General features: G+C 40.2%; 1 protein-coding gene across 1 annotated transcript in view; it reads left to right on the top strand.

Annotated features, from left to right (window-relative positions):
- Positions 1-13,646: 13,646 nt before the first annotated feature.
- The window catches only part of MEOX2 (mesenchyme homeobox 2), a 53,604-nt gene continuing 51,100 nt past the window's right edge, over positions 13,647-16,150 (top strand). Inside the window, exon 1 of the mRNA XM_057373113.1 lies at positions 13,647-14,435. Coding sequence (XP_057229096.1) covers positions 13,925-14,435 — 511 coding nt within the window. The 5' untranslated portion in view covers positions 13,647-13,924. The remainder of the gene's footprint in view (positions 14,436-16,150) is intronic.

The raw sequence follows: 16,150 nt of genomic DNA, 5'->3' as shown, positions 1-16,150 counted from the left end.
ACCATTTATTTAAATGTGGTCAGTTTCCTGTGCAAACTGAGTTCACAGTGACTTGGCTCACTCATTATTTACTAACCTTCTGATAATTTCAAATGCAAGCTTTCTAAATATATTTTCTTTTATAATAGATAGAAGCGTCACCGATAGAAAAAAAAAAAAGTCAGGGTCATGCATTTGTTGAACATTATTAAAATAACCACCATTGATTACTTTTCCATTACACTTGCTGCATGCTTGAGACTGAGATTTTATTCTATTTAATAGGTACAATATTGATTTTAATAATTTTTCCATCAAAATATTATGATTAAAAACTAGAAGACTTTCCAATATTCCTCTACATATTTAATAGTACTGAAATTACCTTTATCCTACCAAATTTMTACTCTTATTAAATGATATCTAGCTAGCTTTGGCAAGATGATTTTCCAGAAAATTCTGTTCTCACTGCTTCAATTAAAATGGACTAATATTACTAGAAACCATTCCTTATTATGCCTGAGATCAATGTGTGTTTGAAACACTTACAGACATTTAGATCATYACATTTATTCTTTGTAGCTATTCACAAAAATTTTTGCATGGTTCTCTTGAACCTCCCTCATTCTCCAGGACATACTAAAAATCCTCACTAACCATGCAGACTTCTCTGCCAAATGTATTAAAATACCTCCACGAAAATTATTCAGGTCTACTGATTTTAAAAATGTCTAGTTTTATTAGCTGCTATTTAACATTCTCCTGTGCAACTACTGAAAAAGAGTTTCATCATACTCATCTGATATGAATACATCATTTGACTTTTCCTCAAAATACTGAAGAAAAGTATTTGAGAACGCTTTTTAAAAAAATGTTCTTACAAAAAGTCCTAGTAATTTTCACTTAGAAACGGAGCAAGATAATTTTTAGGGTTTTTTTTTCATAATAAAATTTCAAAATGTTTTCATAGTGTCCTCATCTCTCTTTTCTCTTTGTAATATTTGGCTTTTAAAATGCTTTATAATTACCAGCTTCTAATTTACATTAATTGCTACATTTAATCTGCATGTCTCTTTTGTTTTTCGGGTTTTTTAGTAGCTGCCTTCATATACAAAGTAATTTTATTATTTTCAACAAAAGAGTAGACGGTTTTTCCCTCATTGTGACTTTTTTGCCATATCTTCATGTTTAGCAGACTGAGGTTGTCAATCAAGTATTTCCTTTAATACTTTCTTCAAATAACTGTTTCACACTCACTGTCAAATTTGTAAAARCTGATTGTCTTATATCAACAAATATAAATATTTTAATTAATTTTCTCATGACAAATATAATCAAGTTTTAGCTATATGCACATAATCAATTAATTTTTAATTCTCTCATTCCTCTGTCACTAGACTGAATTCTAGTAGAGGATTCCTCTGGATACAGTTAGAGAAATTGTCACTTCTGATTTGTTTAACATACCTAATATTTTATTATAGACACTCTGAGGTTTCCAGTTTATGTTAATACTATTCCATACCTCATAAGCATTTTTCCATGTTAAGATATTTCATGACTGGTATGAAAGAAATGCAGACTTTAAAAATTATTATTTCATTTTGACGGCAAGGAGAATCTTTAAAATGAGGCATATAAAGTGAGATATAAAATGTCAGCCTRATTCAACTACAGTTTGGAACATTGCTTCAAAATAAAGTGTAGTTTTAAAAATATTGACATAGTTACTGAGAGGTGTGAAAGATTTAATGCACGGGAGCCATTTGGGTTTTTTTTTGTTAGGAGTAAAATGTTAATTTGGAGTCACAGTGTTCTCTCACAGCCTCTGTTTATTTCCAGTAACATATGCAGATTGCTCACTTCAATGCTTTAAGCAGAAATACAAAACATACTGAAAATACAGCTACAATTATAACAAATTATAAAATTCTGTAAATCGGGTCTGAGGTTCCCGGCTCTTTGAAGTCAGTAGCGCTCAAACTGTTAGACTTCCAGTAGTTTTCTTCATAAAATGCTGTTCCATGTTATAACAATTTAACTTGCCACTAGCCTTATGGTAAAGTTTGCTAACTGGACCAAAACACCCAATTACCTCACCCTGATTTAATCCCATTCATGAAGAAGGTGAAACCTATTAAAAAYTGTATTAAAGAAGAATGCTTTCAGGGAATGCATCTCCTAATTCTTTCTACACGATTCCACAGAAACATTTTTGAAAAGAAATACTGTATTTCTATTCGCGTCGCAAACAGACTATTCTTAACGACAGACCTAAAGTGAATGTCTATAGTATRCATTTCTAATTTTAGGTATAAATGCTTCATAATTATCTAATTTAATTTCTTTTGCCCTTTATCTTGCCTATTTAGATGCAAAGCTCTCCTATTCTGTGCATAGAACCAGACACAAAAGGGCCAACATCTCTACAGAAATCCTATCAAAATATTACTGAGAATTCAACCAGTCACCATCTAAACTTAATTGGTTAGGTTTTACATATTTTATTAGCAAGAAAACAATATATTACCTGTTCTCAGCAATTTTTCTGCCAGTACCTTATGAATGTACAATAGTGACTTTTTCAGCCACAATATAGCAGTTCGGAAAGGAAACACCAAACATATTTGGAGAATAAAATCAGTATTAAATGGATTAACAATAGATTTGGCTTCAATGCAATAAATCCAGAGAGACTCTGCAAACACAGGAACTAGCTACATTTTCTACACAGATTTATTTCCTACTATTTAATGTACGTAAARCACATGAATTTAATTTGTTATTGGTATTTTTTTACCATGAGGAGAGTCAAGAAAAAAATCGATACAACCATGCATGGGTGTAATATTAAATAGGAGAAAATAGCATATTGTACCAATCAGACAAGAATTGGCACCAAAAGAAATGTTAGGGGACATTCACGTTGATTTGGGGGAGTCCAAGGTTGACCGGGCCTGGGGRTTAACACACCCCACCAACCAGCACCGAACAGTCCTTGAGACTATATATCTGGGAAACTGGACTTTCTCTGCTTGTGCTCTTTCTGATCAGACTTGTCTTTTTCTGGCAGCGTTTGCCAGAAATCAGATTCACTGGAAACATGAAASAGAAAATGACTGCTGGAGTTGTGCTGAACAAGCTCAGCGTTATCTTTCTCCTAGCTCTGTTTGCCCATCTGCACAATGAAAGGAAGCTGGCGGAGCTCCTGGTGCAGGAAAGGAATTAGGGGCTTTATCATCAGACAATAAGTTGAGCAAATTGCAGACCACAAGCTGCTTCTCTTCAGAGTACCCCTGAAGGACTCAAGGCTGAACTCAGTGCCTTAGAGCTAAAAGGAGGAAGTACAGGGAGGTTGTAAAGATGAGTGGCAGACAATGAGGGATGATTGTGCAATGTCCACTGTTGAGCACTGGRCAAAGAACACATGAAAAAAATCTAAAATACTACAGCCTTGAAGTTCTTGTAATTTTAATTAGTTTCAAGAGCTCTAATAACTCATTGTATTTTTTATTCCATAATTTTTGATTGCCCATATAATAATACATCAAAGGAGACCACATTAGGTGAAAGACTGAGATAATATACATGGATTATCGAAGATAGATTATGAAGCTGTTAACCAAGAAGAGGACTATTTGTTTAATAGTAGTTCCATTCAATATGAATAAATGAAAGACAATTTTAAAACCAGGCAGTTAAAAACAAGAAGACTTGCGTGTCCAGTGAAATAAAATCTTCCTGCCCTTTGTTATCATACCATCCTTCCTCAGATTCTGATTCAAGGTGTGCAGGGGAGAGATTTAACTACATCCTAAAATTTATAACACTATATCTAAACTAAAGATATAATTTTAACACGATATCTTAAAATTAAAAATCGCAAAGCAGAACTCTGAGAGTGACTGAACTCCTTTGAGCTTTTGAGATGATTTTGGAAACTTGGAAAGAGTCCAGATTTTTGTTAAGTCTTTGTTTTCAATCCAAAATAATCTGGAAATAATACCTGTAACATGAATGATATTAATGTATACCTGTAAAAAGTACATAAACTGGTGGAAATATGTCTGCTTAGCCTTCTCAAATAACGGTATGACCCTCATCTTARCATGATCACCTCACACAAATCCTTCCAAACGCCAAACCATTTGAGTGTTATTCAAAGTTATTTTTTCCCYGTTATAAATTGACRTGCACGCAGAAAGAGATCTGAAAAATATTGAGCWGAAATCTAATCCACCAAAAACCTTTATGGATAAACTCTTCCCYGAGTAATCCCTCAATCTATAAACACCTCAATAAGACATCTAGAGAAAATTRTTTGAAATTCTTATGGACTCAGTTCCTCTGAAGATGCTGCAAAGCTGGTCTACTAATGCTGGTTAACTAGTTACATAAGGAACCCGGGAGTCATAAGCACTGCTCAATTTGCTGAATTGCGAGGCTTTCTTCTTTTCCCTGCCTCTAGCTTGAGGATCAAATTTTCCATACAAATTGGCATGGTGTGGTAGATTTTCCCTCTGCTATTCCATATCCTTGATATTCTCTGCGTGGGGAGCTGCCACTAATGCCAAAGGGATGCTTGGCTCGTTGCGCTCTCCCATAGCTACTTCAGAAATGCTGTTRGATTAAATAGCGAGGGACAGCAGCGCTTTAGTCGTGATCCATCAGGCGGATCTGAGAGGAGCCGTTTGCCCTGWGAGAGGATAGACTTTCGAGACATATGGTGCTATAATGGGGGGGTGGGGATTTTTCAATTCCAATCCACCCATTCCGGATGAGAGAGACTGAGCTAATACCCTCGTGTATGGTGCACTGCATCTAGCTGCGGAAGTAGCGTTAGGGTGGAATTTATGGACTCTCTAAATTGTTTGCCAGGAAATGTTTACTAGCTATGCACAATAAACGACTGTGAAAGCGTATTCCTGTGTTTAATACGATACAGTTTTTTCCTTATATTTGGGTCATACTATTATGATACCAATAAAGGAAACTTAAAAAAAAAAAAAAAAAAAAAAAAAAAAAAAAAAAAAAAAAAAAAAAAGCAGAAAAGAAAACAAACAAGCAATGTATGTTCATATTTATGAAACTTCATTTGGGAAAGTTTGATTGACTACAAATTGTACAGGGTAAGCTTACTGCCAGGACCCCTGGATACATGCCATGCCTTCCATATTAGAAATTAAATATCAAAARTTTTTAGAATTTAGATCAAAATATTCTCATCATCAAGTCAAGTTATGTTTTTTAAAACACGTCATTACCACAGCTGCAGGGGGTCATACATAACTAAATTAGTGTACATGTATGAGAGAAGACAACCTACCAGCTTACCAAAGTCTATATACAGCTTCACAATTTAAAAATTAAGCAGGCAGTTTTGGATCACAGGCTGAAATCTTGAAATAGGACTTTGTCTTCCATGCAGTTCACTGTTKTACCAGGGACTACTGGACAATTTTATAGGGTGTGTTAGATTAGATACATTCCCAAACATTCTTCTCTGCTAGGAACGAAGTCAGAACTTTCTCTGCTAATCTGTGCAAAGAGGTTTTTCTGTTCTTTCAYTTGATTTAATGTGAGGCTTCTATTTTAATATAATGCATCTAAGAACTCTCCCTGTTATTAAAAGACAGTGGGCACTAACCTAATTTGTTTTAATCGTACAGTAAAGGTTAAAGCCTGGAGGTTAGTCTGAACTTTTGCACAGCTGAACATTCTCTTTTAGCATACACATATGTGTATTTATACATCCAGCATGCTGTTCATGATGGGATTTTCAAGTTCAGTACCTTTGTTACAATGCCGTTTCGTGGATCTACTTGTGTTTTCTGCAAATAAGAGTAACTGCAAGAGACAGACATACCTTTCCCCGCTTGCTTGCTATGAATATAAMAGAAGAAATTAGCTGGTAAAAAATAAGAAGGAAAGAGCATTTAAAATTAGGCACCTCAACTTCTATAGCAGATCATTAAACAGTTTTAGTGCAACAAAAAATATTTTTTATCCACCAGGCTTTTTTCAAAATACAATTTTCAGTAGTGGTGGTTGTTTGATTTTTTTTTACTTGCAATCACAAGGAGTGGTATTTAGCTTCCCTGCACTTTTAAAAATTGCTATTACAGTCTAACAATAAAGTTGAACCTGTGAGGTCGTTGGGGAAAAGACTCAGCACTTCCTTAAAGTCAAATATGAAGATAGTACTTGTAAAAGAGTTAAACTGTGAATTGTTTCTTTAAAATGTTTTCAGAGTCTCTTCCAAGTTGATCACAGTAGTAAAAGTATGTGAAGAATACATTAATTTTTTTATACTACTAAATGCAAAAGATGCACTTCAAGTTATCTTAGTAACAGCAAAACTTGTTTCTACAAATGGGAATGTGCAGATTTGGATGTGCAGACTAGGAACACATGATTCATATCGTGGGATATTAGTTTTGATTCAAACTTCATTGTTTCAAGCGAAATAGCTTTATATAAGAGGTTTTATTTTCTTTTATATTATAAAAATCTACCACAGCTTAAACCTATTGCCTACAATTAGCTAGACAAAAACTGCAAAATGCTTCAAAGGCAGTTTACCTGGACGGTGGCTATTTCATGAGTTTTAATCAGAGTTGCATTGGGTATAGAAAAGGAGAAAGCACAACTTTTAGCCAAGAAGCTGACATGTCTCGTGCCTTTCTCTTGCATTAGAGACATGCTATGCTTCCAGATGCTGCAGTCTGGATTTAGGGGCATATTCTGCTCTTGCACAAGTAAGAGTTGCATATGTTATGAGTTAATTTCGTTTTGTTGTGTTCTTTTGCACATGGCGTGTTTGAAACAGTKAAATGGAAAATATTTTTAGTTTACCATCTTGTATTGAAATATACTTGGGTTATTAAATAAAATCAAAATCCCTAAGTGATACGTTCTGCAGCTCAAATGCACAAATGCTCAAAGTTCACGGACAAATTACCTATGAGGGAATTGCACAAATCCAGACAGTGTCCCCACATGCTGTACTTTGAGTTTGTGTCTCAGTCAGCTGAAAAGTATGCCAAATAACACACCTCTTCTTACAGCTGACCTTCACTAATCCCACAGTGCTAGATATTTTTCATTTGAAAAAAGAAGGCATATGAATAAATGGACTTCACACTTTTATTTTGAGAATCTAATTTAAATGAAATATATGAAAATGCATCAAAGAAGAGAGGAAGGTGGCTACTCAAAGTGATTCAGTGYACCAGTGTCCAATATGTAAACTTAGATGATGTGAAAGTGTCTCAGATAGTCCCTTACTGGAATACTTTATTGAACCCAACCTGAGACCAATCATTTTATCAAAGGACATGCAAGTGGGATGCTTAATAAAGCATGACGAGTACAAATATCTTGGAAAGGTTTATTTCAAGAAGTAGTATAATATATTCACAGCTCATTAGTAAGGCTTCATTCTGTTTTGGGGAAATAAAACACAAAATGAGTTTATACAAACATGGCTTTGGAAGGTGTCAGCTTCAAGGTATGTCACTTGGATGTTCCTTCATGACAGTTWAAAAATTGCCTATGTTTTTTAGTTCCTGAATCTTTGAGACTTTATCTGCAAGTTAAGCACTTCTTGGTATATATTTATTGTGGAAGTCTAGTTTGCTTTTATAAAAATTTTTTTCTTATTCTTTCACAAGACAAAATATCTGCATCTAAAAATGCCCTCAGTTTAGTCTGAAATGATAATTCCAAACAATTGTTACTTTGTATTTAATTTCTTCTGTCAAGWATCTGTTGTTAGCATTATCTGATACAAGATTTTGGGGTGCATGATGCWGCTATGCATTAGCAATTTTTTGGTCTTTGTTTCCTACAGCTATTATTAATTAACATGGCAATACTGAAAATGTTTCTAGTCAAGCAAATCACCATGAAAACAAACAGGACTCTGTAAAAACACAGGATTACTCCCATGTGAAACCGGCAAAATGAATAGACCCTGAGTTCTGCAGGGCAGTGAATATCTTTCTGTTCTGAATACTAGCTAGTTAGGGGTTTCTGCTCTGAGTCTAGAGCTCATCACACTATAAATCATAGCAAACACACCTGCAAAGTAAATAACATAATCCCAGCAGCTATTAAAACCTAGAGATTTTGTAATTATTTATTCTTGCTCCATAGATACGTGCTTATGTCTTTTTCTCCCTTCAGACCAAAGAAAATTTGGAGCAATAATGAACACACACTGTGAGAGTAGTATTATTATGCTCATTAACGCACAAAAGASATGGCAAAAATTAGTGACTTTTATCACTCTCCTAATGATGGAGGCAGAATTATGAAATATGCCCCCTGCTGCTGGTCCTGCAAGGGCTTGGAAATGTCAGCCAGGAGACAATAAATATTTCAGATAGGGGTATGGTTTTGTCTCAGTTTTGGTCTTTTTACCATACGCGTGCACCGTATTTACACGGGTAACGGGTCTAAGTCATAGCATAAATATTTCGATGCACAAAGTTTTCAGTCATCTGTATTTTTTATTCTGTGTGGCTCAGACTTGATGTATTATCAACAAAATATTAATTTTGCAGCACAGTAAGAAATAAGCACTGTTAAAAATACAGAATGATGAAAATGCCCCTCACCTTTCTTCCATGGGAAAGTGTCTGTATTTTTAATGGAGACTCCAGTAAAATTTCTTTTCAATACATACACAGATAAAAATCCAGAATGTGAATTCTATCAAACAATAAAATTATTAAAGTGTAAAATACAAGTCTTTTTTTTTCCTCTGTGATTAGTAATTTTACGAGGAAAATAGACTGAGTGTAGCATGTAATTGTCAAGATCTGGAGACAACAGAATGGAAAACATATTTTTTCAGGCATTATTGACTTGCCTGCATAGGCGTTTTGAGTACATTTCTAAATGCCAATGAAAGACATGTATTATTAAAGTGCCCTGCAAAGCCTGTCATAGCTGTTTTCTAGTTCAAGTATTCTTAATTGGAGATAATACTAGAAAGATTTAAAAAAAGTTAAACTGCATTACAACATGCAGTTTGGGAAACAAATAGTATTGTGCAAGATGGTTCAGTCTGCAAATAAATGATCTATTTAAAACAAATGCACACCAAAGTTTTGAATATGATTTCTGGGACTCTGAGTATGTAACATGAAATGAAAATTTCCCATAGCTCAAATTCTAAAGGCGTTCCTGAAACATCATAGTTCAGGTGTGAAGCCTCAAGTACATTCACAATTTTAATATTTCATCAGTTTATTTAAATTAAATAGTAGCATAAGCTATTTTACTGGTTATGGTGGGCTGGCAATTCAAATAACTTTTAATGATGTAATGTGAACTTGTAAATCATTTTCAGTGAAGGCCTCATGGCTCAGCACAACTTTTCTGTAATATTCTAAATTGCCAGCATAACTTTTAAATTTGTAATACTTGYAGATCATGAAAATAAGAACAGAAGCCTTATGTATGTGGGAGAAGTAGCTGAAAATATGAATTCAGGCTTAAAAGTTTTTTACAGATCTGYAGTGGTCTTTAAAGCAAAAATTGTGTCTGATAAGTGTTAAACCATGGCACATGTAAGCACTATAGAGAGTGAAATGAAGTACACCACAGAAATGCAATGTTAAAATTGGGTGGTACACACCATGGTAGCGCAATTTCTCAGAAAAAAATGTTTTTATGACCAAGTATTGTAAAGATACTAGTATACCCGGGGTTTATGAATGGTAGATGTGATTATTGTCAAATCTAACTAGTAAGAGGTTCAGTATTTTTGACTAGTTAGTAAACAATTGCTCATGCTTTTCTGTGAAAGGATTTTCATTTAAGGYATTCAAGCATCTCTGAAATGATGCGTAATCCCCAGGCTTTATTAYTGCTTATATCTGGGTTTGCATTGCAGCACAGGTACCAAGAGAAATGAATTATATTGCTTCAGTGGGAGTTAAACAGGCAAAAATTAGGGAAAAAAGAAAAGGCTGAAAACAAATATACATCTGTTGTGAATCTGGATTGACTCTAAGGTTAAATGATGCCTGCATTCACCAAATTACCATGGAAAAATACGAACTGATCATAATTACAGTAGAATAAAACTTTGTCCTCTTGCTTTGGTAGGCTCTTGAGTACAATAAAAACTTTGGCTAAAAGAAACTGAATTCATATTTGTAATCTTTTCCTTTGACAGTAAAGAAAATATTCTTAAATAGTGTAAATTGCCATCCTTCCGCTGACTTCAGCAAAATTATGACAATTTATATCACTCAAATGTTGGTCCCCAAGTATRACTTATCTGATTTTACTATAATATGCATATTACAAATGTGCAAACCACACRCTAGAAAGAACTGACAAGAATCCTACTTACATTCTGATAAACATTCAGGAAGCTGGTTCTTTCGGTCTCCAACATAAAAAATCAGAAAGGCTACAAAGGTCCTGAAGAGGAGGAATTGTACACTGGTTCATTCAGGTCAATTTTACATGATCTCTTTCTCCATAAATGGGAAGTTAAAAAACAAAAAATGACCCACCAGCAAAACCGAGAAACACAAAGTGAATGCAAATAATAGCCCATACATGAAAATATAAATGATGTTCCAAACTCTGTTGGCTCCAGATGTTTTTATGAGTTAAACAGTTTACTGTTTTCACATATTTAAAACATTCTATTTTTTTTTTCACTTGATGTTTATAAGCTTTGGGCAAACTTGCTGGCATTGATTTAAGTTATGCTTTTGTACCACATGTAGGTTAAACACACATTCTGAAAAGACACARTGCAAACAAGAATTCAATCACTAATATTGAGAGGGAATAACTCCTTACAATTTTCCAAGTAATTATTCTCAGTTATTACTGAGAAGCTTTGCACAGAAGCTATGACTAAAAAAATTTAATTTTTTTAACAAAGGATGTTATCATATAGCCATAGGTGTTTGATAACTGCACAGAAACTTTCTGAATCATTTCAGTAAGTGTTTGAAGCTGTTTATTTGCCTTAACATTAGTTGCCTATATTTGCATTCTTTTCATGTAGTTTAAAATGAAARCATAAAGCTCTGCAGAGAATTGCATTTCCAGTTCATGCATGCTTAAAACTGCTTTTTAAAGAAGTAATAAGAACACTTGATGTAGGACTTGTGAACTTATTTGGGAACTGAGATGCCCAGGGAAGTGCATTCTCAAATTGTCAGATTTGATAATGAAGCTATTGGCAAACATTGACCTGTGCCATTATAGCTTCGCTATTGCATTCTTCTTTTTCTTCTTCTTCTTCTTCTTCACCTTTAGGAACCTCTCCTACTAACCTCTCCGACTAAAAAGTCCTATTTGGCTCGTCCTTTATTTCTCTTGGAAACCTTATCTTTCTCCCTCCCCCTCGCACCCTCTCACTTTCTTCATTGTGCCGCACTTATTTCTTTTGTTTTTTCTTTTTTTTGGTCATGTGCGAGAAATCTTGCCTTGCCATCCCCTAGAATTAAGAAAAGGTATTTTTACACCGCCTTGGCTTCGGGACTTCCCCGACCCCCTCACAGCTGTGGCGGTGTGAGGGCTCCAGCGGCGGCGGCCCTTGAAGGAGGGGTCCTGGCATTCTGGTGGCCGGGGCGGGCGGGCAGCAGCAGGTTGGAGAGCGGCGGAGGGCAGCGCTGCGCTGCGGTACGGTGCAGTGTGATGCGCTGCGGTGCGGAGCGGAGCGGTGCGATGCGGTGCCGTGCGGTGTGATGCGGTGAGGAGAGGTGCGGAGAGGTGCGGAGAGGTGCGGAGAGGTGCGGAGAGGTGCGGAGAGGTGCGGAGGGGCCGCCCCGTCGCTCCCCTCTCCCACCTGGGGCCGCCCGCACCCGGCCGCGCCACCCGCCCGCCCCCGCTGCCCACGGCCGCTCCGCGCCCGTCGCTGTCTCGCACTTATTGCTCCATGGCAGCGCCTGTTTGTGAGGGACAGCAGCACCCCTGTGCTGGCAGCCCGGAGASTTCTCAAACTCAAGAGGGGTTCAGCCATCGAGATTTCTTTGTACTCCTCTCTTCTAATATTAGAACACATATTGAAACGATAAACACAATGAAAAGCACAAAATATTTCATCAGTGTTGTAACTGTATATTTCCTTTATTCTGAAGAAATATCAAGTTTTGAATGGTGCACAGAGGCAACAACTTTTGCTTTGGATGCCGCTCTCTTTGTAAAGACCGCGTTGTTACAGTTAAATCTAAAGACAGTTATTAAAAATAGTTAGATGTCAGAAAAGGGGGGAAAATCTTACCGTCGAAAGACTGCTGCAGGTTCCAGCTCAGTCTGAAACTGCAGTGAAAAGTGGAGCAGCTGCTGAACAAAAGTTTTAGATTTTTTTTTAAAGAAAGTCTGCAAAACTAATTTCCCACAAAATAGGACTCAATTTCCGTTTAAGAAACTAGGTCTTGCAAAAGTCATACAATTGCTGATTTTTTCCACTAGCAATTGAAATTCATTTTATCTTTCGCACATGGACCCAAGAATTCAGGACTTGCAAGAGCGAAATGCTTTTCCTTTTCTACTTTTTTTTTTTAATTTTTTTTTTTTTTTTCAAAATTTTGATTTGGGGGGAGGAGGAGCAAGGTACATCGAGCCGGAAGAGCTGAAGAGCAAAACTTTTCCGCAGTGGGCACCTCTTTGGTTCTTGATAACTAAATGCATTATCCTGACCTAAACCACTTAAGAGCCGCCTTCGTGGCTACAATAATACCACCAAAAAACAATAAAAAAAAAAAAAAAAAAATAGAAAAAAACCCAAAAAGACAGGCCCAGGCTGTCCAGGTTATCCCCCTGATCTACTAGAGACCGCAACGAAGCAAATGAAGATATAGGAAATAAACAGTACGCGACCTCTTGCTTTGAAAGGGCAGTGGGCAAGAGGGAAACCCCTCTTTCTGCAGCCAGAGCTGCTGGCACGGTGGGCGCGGGTAGGTTCGCTGCAGAACGGGGAGCAGCGTGGGGCTCCTGAGGGCAGCCGGGGCAGCGCCGCGGCTCATCCCGAGTGCCGGGCGGTGGGAGCGGGAGCAGCCTGTGGATGACCCGCGCCGGGACCCTGGGCCGGGGGAGGCGGCGGGAGGGCCCGGCCCTGTCCCGCTCAGCCCCGCTCAGCCCCTCACGCCGCCGCGGTCTCTGCCCTCGCACCTGGGCGCGCAGGTGAGGCCTGGCGACAGCGCTTCGGCCCCCGGGGAAACGGGGCGGTGGTGGCCCCCGCGTCCCCCGCCCCACAGCCGCCCCCCGTGTGTCGCCTCACGACTTTATTGCGCTCCCCCGCCCGCTGCCCTGAGGGGCGGCCGGACCCCGAGCGGCCCCGACGGGGCGGTGATGGCCTTGCGGGGGCCGCGCTGCCGGGGGGCACGGCCGCCGATCCGCCCGGGACGGGGGGGTCCGGGGCGGCCGCGGCGGGGATCCGCCCGGGGGCAGGGACGGGCGGGCTGCGCCCCCGCGGAGCCGCCCCCCCGCCAGGCCGCGGTGGCCCGGGGCGCGGGTGCGCAGCGCTGCCGCCCGCTGACGGAGCCGCTCGGCGCGGGGACGGCGCTGGCGTTTTGGAGGGAGTTTGCATGTGGTCAGTGCTGTGCTGCTGAGCCAGCCCCCAGCTCACATTACACACTACTGTATTTATAACCTCTCGAAGCTGTTTCCCCCTTCAAGCAGTTCTCTGGGACCACCTTCTATTGGCTTCAACCTCTCCCACTTCTTGACATCTGAGCAGCTCTGAGAACGGCTCATCTAGGTCCGAGTGTTTATGCAGMGGAGACTGGCCACTAGGGCTAAAGACCTGGATTATCTGAGCTCAGCTGCCTGCTGCAGAGTCTGTCGGTGCCGTTTTGGAAAAAAAAAATCCCAGCCCCGATCTGTTTACAGTGAAAGTTGACAAAGAGTGGTGAAGTTGGATCTTTCCTAAACTCTCCTGCCTGGAACCTGAGACTTGCATGCCATGGATCACACACTCTTTGGCTGCCTGCGCAGCCCCCATGCCACCGCGCAGAGCTTGCACCCTTTCTCCCAGTCTTCTCTTGCCCTGCATGGAAGATCTGACCACATGTCCTACCCTGATCTGTCTTCTTCTTCTTCCTCTTGCATAATAGCGGGATACCCCAATGAGGAGGGCATGTTTGCCAGCCAGCATCATAGGGGGCACCATCACCATCACCATCACCACCACCACCACCACCAGCAACAGCAGCACCAGGCTTTGCAGACGAACTGGCACATTCCTCAGATGTCGTCTCCTCCCGCCGCGGCCAGGCACAGCCTCTGCCTTCAGCCTGACTCAGGAGGACCCCCGGAGCTGGGCAGCAGCCCCCCCGTCCTGTGTTCGAACTCTTCCAGCCTGGGCACCAACACCCCCACGGGGGCAGCGTGTGCGCCAGGGGACTATGGCAGGCAAGCTCTGTCCCCGGTGGAAACAGAGAAGAGGTCCGGCAAAAGGAAAAGCGACAGCTCAGGTAAAGACTCGCGCGTTCCCCGGCGGGGCGGGATCCCCGGGCGGCGGGTGCTGGGGGAAGCGGCGCGGTCGGACCCCGCGGACCTGCCGCCGCTCGGCTGGGCTCCTTTAGCCCGGCTCGCTCGGCTYGGCTTGGCTTGGCTCGGCTGGCCCRGCTCGGCTAGCCCGGCTACGGCCGCCGCCGTGCTCTCGCCGCCGGCTGACACCGGGCTGCACGGTTGCTCCTTGCCTCCAACGCGCTCTCGGGATCTCCATCACTAACGCAAGCTTTATTAAGGCTATGGAGGGGGGGACATAAAAAGAAAAAAATCCTGCACGTGATAGAGTAAGGTGGTGGTGCGGGAGAGTTTCCTACAGCCAAGGAGAGAAACGTTTGTAGTTTTGGTGCGGTTTTCAGCATCTGTTCCCGCGGCCCCCTCCCCCCTGCTCGATACGACACCTCTGCTTCAAAATTCAGAATCCAGCGCGCTCTTTCCCCTCCGCCCCTTCGCCGTGGAGCTGACTGCGGCTCCGAGGCGATTGCACAACGCTTGGAAGCGCTGCCTTGGAAGCGGAGATTCGGGAGAGAACCTGATGCCTTGCTATCCTGTAGGATCTGAGTGAGCCTGCATCAAATCCGCAGCGTGGAGGGGGCAAAATTTGGAGTCTGTAAAGCAAACGGGTGAATTGGAGTTTCAGAAAGCTGCTTCACTTTAGTTTGCCGGTGGCGGGGACAAGAGGGAAGGAAGGAGCTTCTCTGACTTTTAAAATCACTGTAATTATTACTTAAAGGAGAGCATAAAAACATGCTTACCCACAGTCATTCCAGAGTAATGATTTGGCATCAATGAATGTGCAAAAAAAAAATAGAAGCCTTGACATTATCTCTGCTTTCTAAAATAGCAAAGCCTGTCAAAGTCGCGCTCTGACAAAAGCCACTCGGCAAAGGCAGCACAAGTGATGGGACTTCTGTTAGGGCGCTCATGAACTGGGAGTGGGGGGGTCACCAAAAATCTGGTGGCATTTGAAAGAGAGAGGCCTCAACAAATTGAAAACTCAAGAACTGGTGTAGCAAATTGTTATCACGGAAGAGAAAGTGAAAGGCTTTTCCAGATACGTATGAAGTTCACAACTGAAACCATGAGCTCTTTCACTCAAAATGTTGTAAGCTTGGTAGAGTGGTAAGGAACAGAAAGGATTTTTAAAAATAACCCTCAAGAATACCGTAATTTCCTTYATTGTCCATTACATTAGAAAACGTTTACAGTAATTCGGAACGTGTTTAGCCGAATTCTGCCTTATGTAGCTGGTATACTTGCTATAAACTCTCCTTGAGTCTGAAAGCTGTATTTAGTTCCAACACTGCTGGTAAAATCTTTCATTTTGTCTTCTTTACCTTCGATGAGATAAAATTAATTATCTGATTTCATGAGGTGTGTGATCAGTCCCTGTTACAGCTGAGAAAGTAACTGGAAGCCTGCCGTTATGAGGATTTATTGTATTTGTCAGTCTATTTAAAGCTGAAGGAAAAAAGGAAATTGGTCCCTTTCACTGTCAGGGAAGTATCTGAATCACTTTCTGTTTATTTCATTCTGCAATGCAAACGAACAAAACACCAGTGGGGAATGTCCTAAACCTTACCCTGAAGTGACCGGAGTCATCCACTGGATTAGTGGACAAGAGTTCGAGCCTTTAGCCATGGTTACGTTTATCTTGCAATGTACTTCGATCCTCAGT

Source organism: Malurus melanocephalus, unplaced genomic scaffold, assembly GCF_030028575.1.
Source record: "Malurus melanocephalus ecotype Western Australia unplaced genomic scaffold, MMel_1.1 scaffold_185, whole genome shotgun sequence".
In the NCBI taxonomy this organism is placed as follows: Eukaryota; Metazoa; Chordata; class Aves; order Passeriformes; family Maluridae; genus Malurus; species Malurus melanocephalus.
The sequence above is the reverse complement of the archived record's forward strand: the minus strand, read 5'-3'. Positions and strand labels throughout refer to the sequence as shown.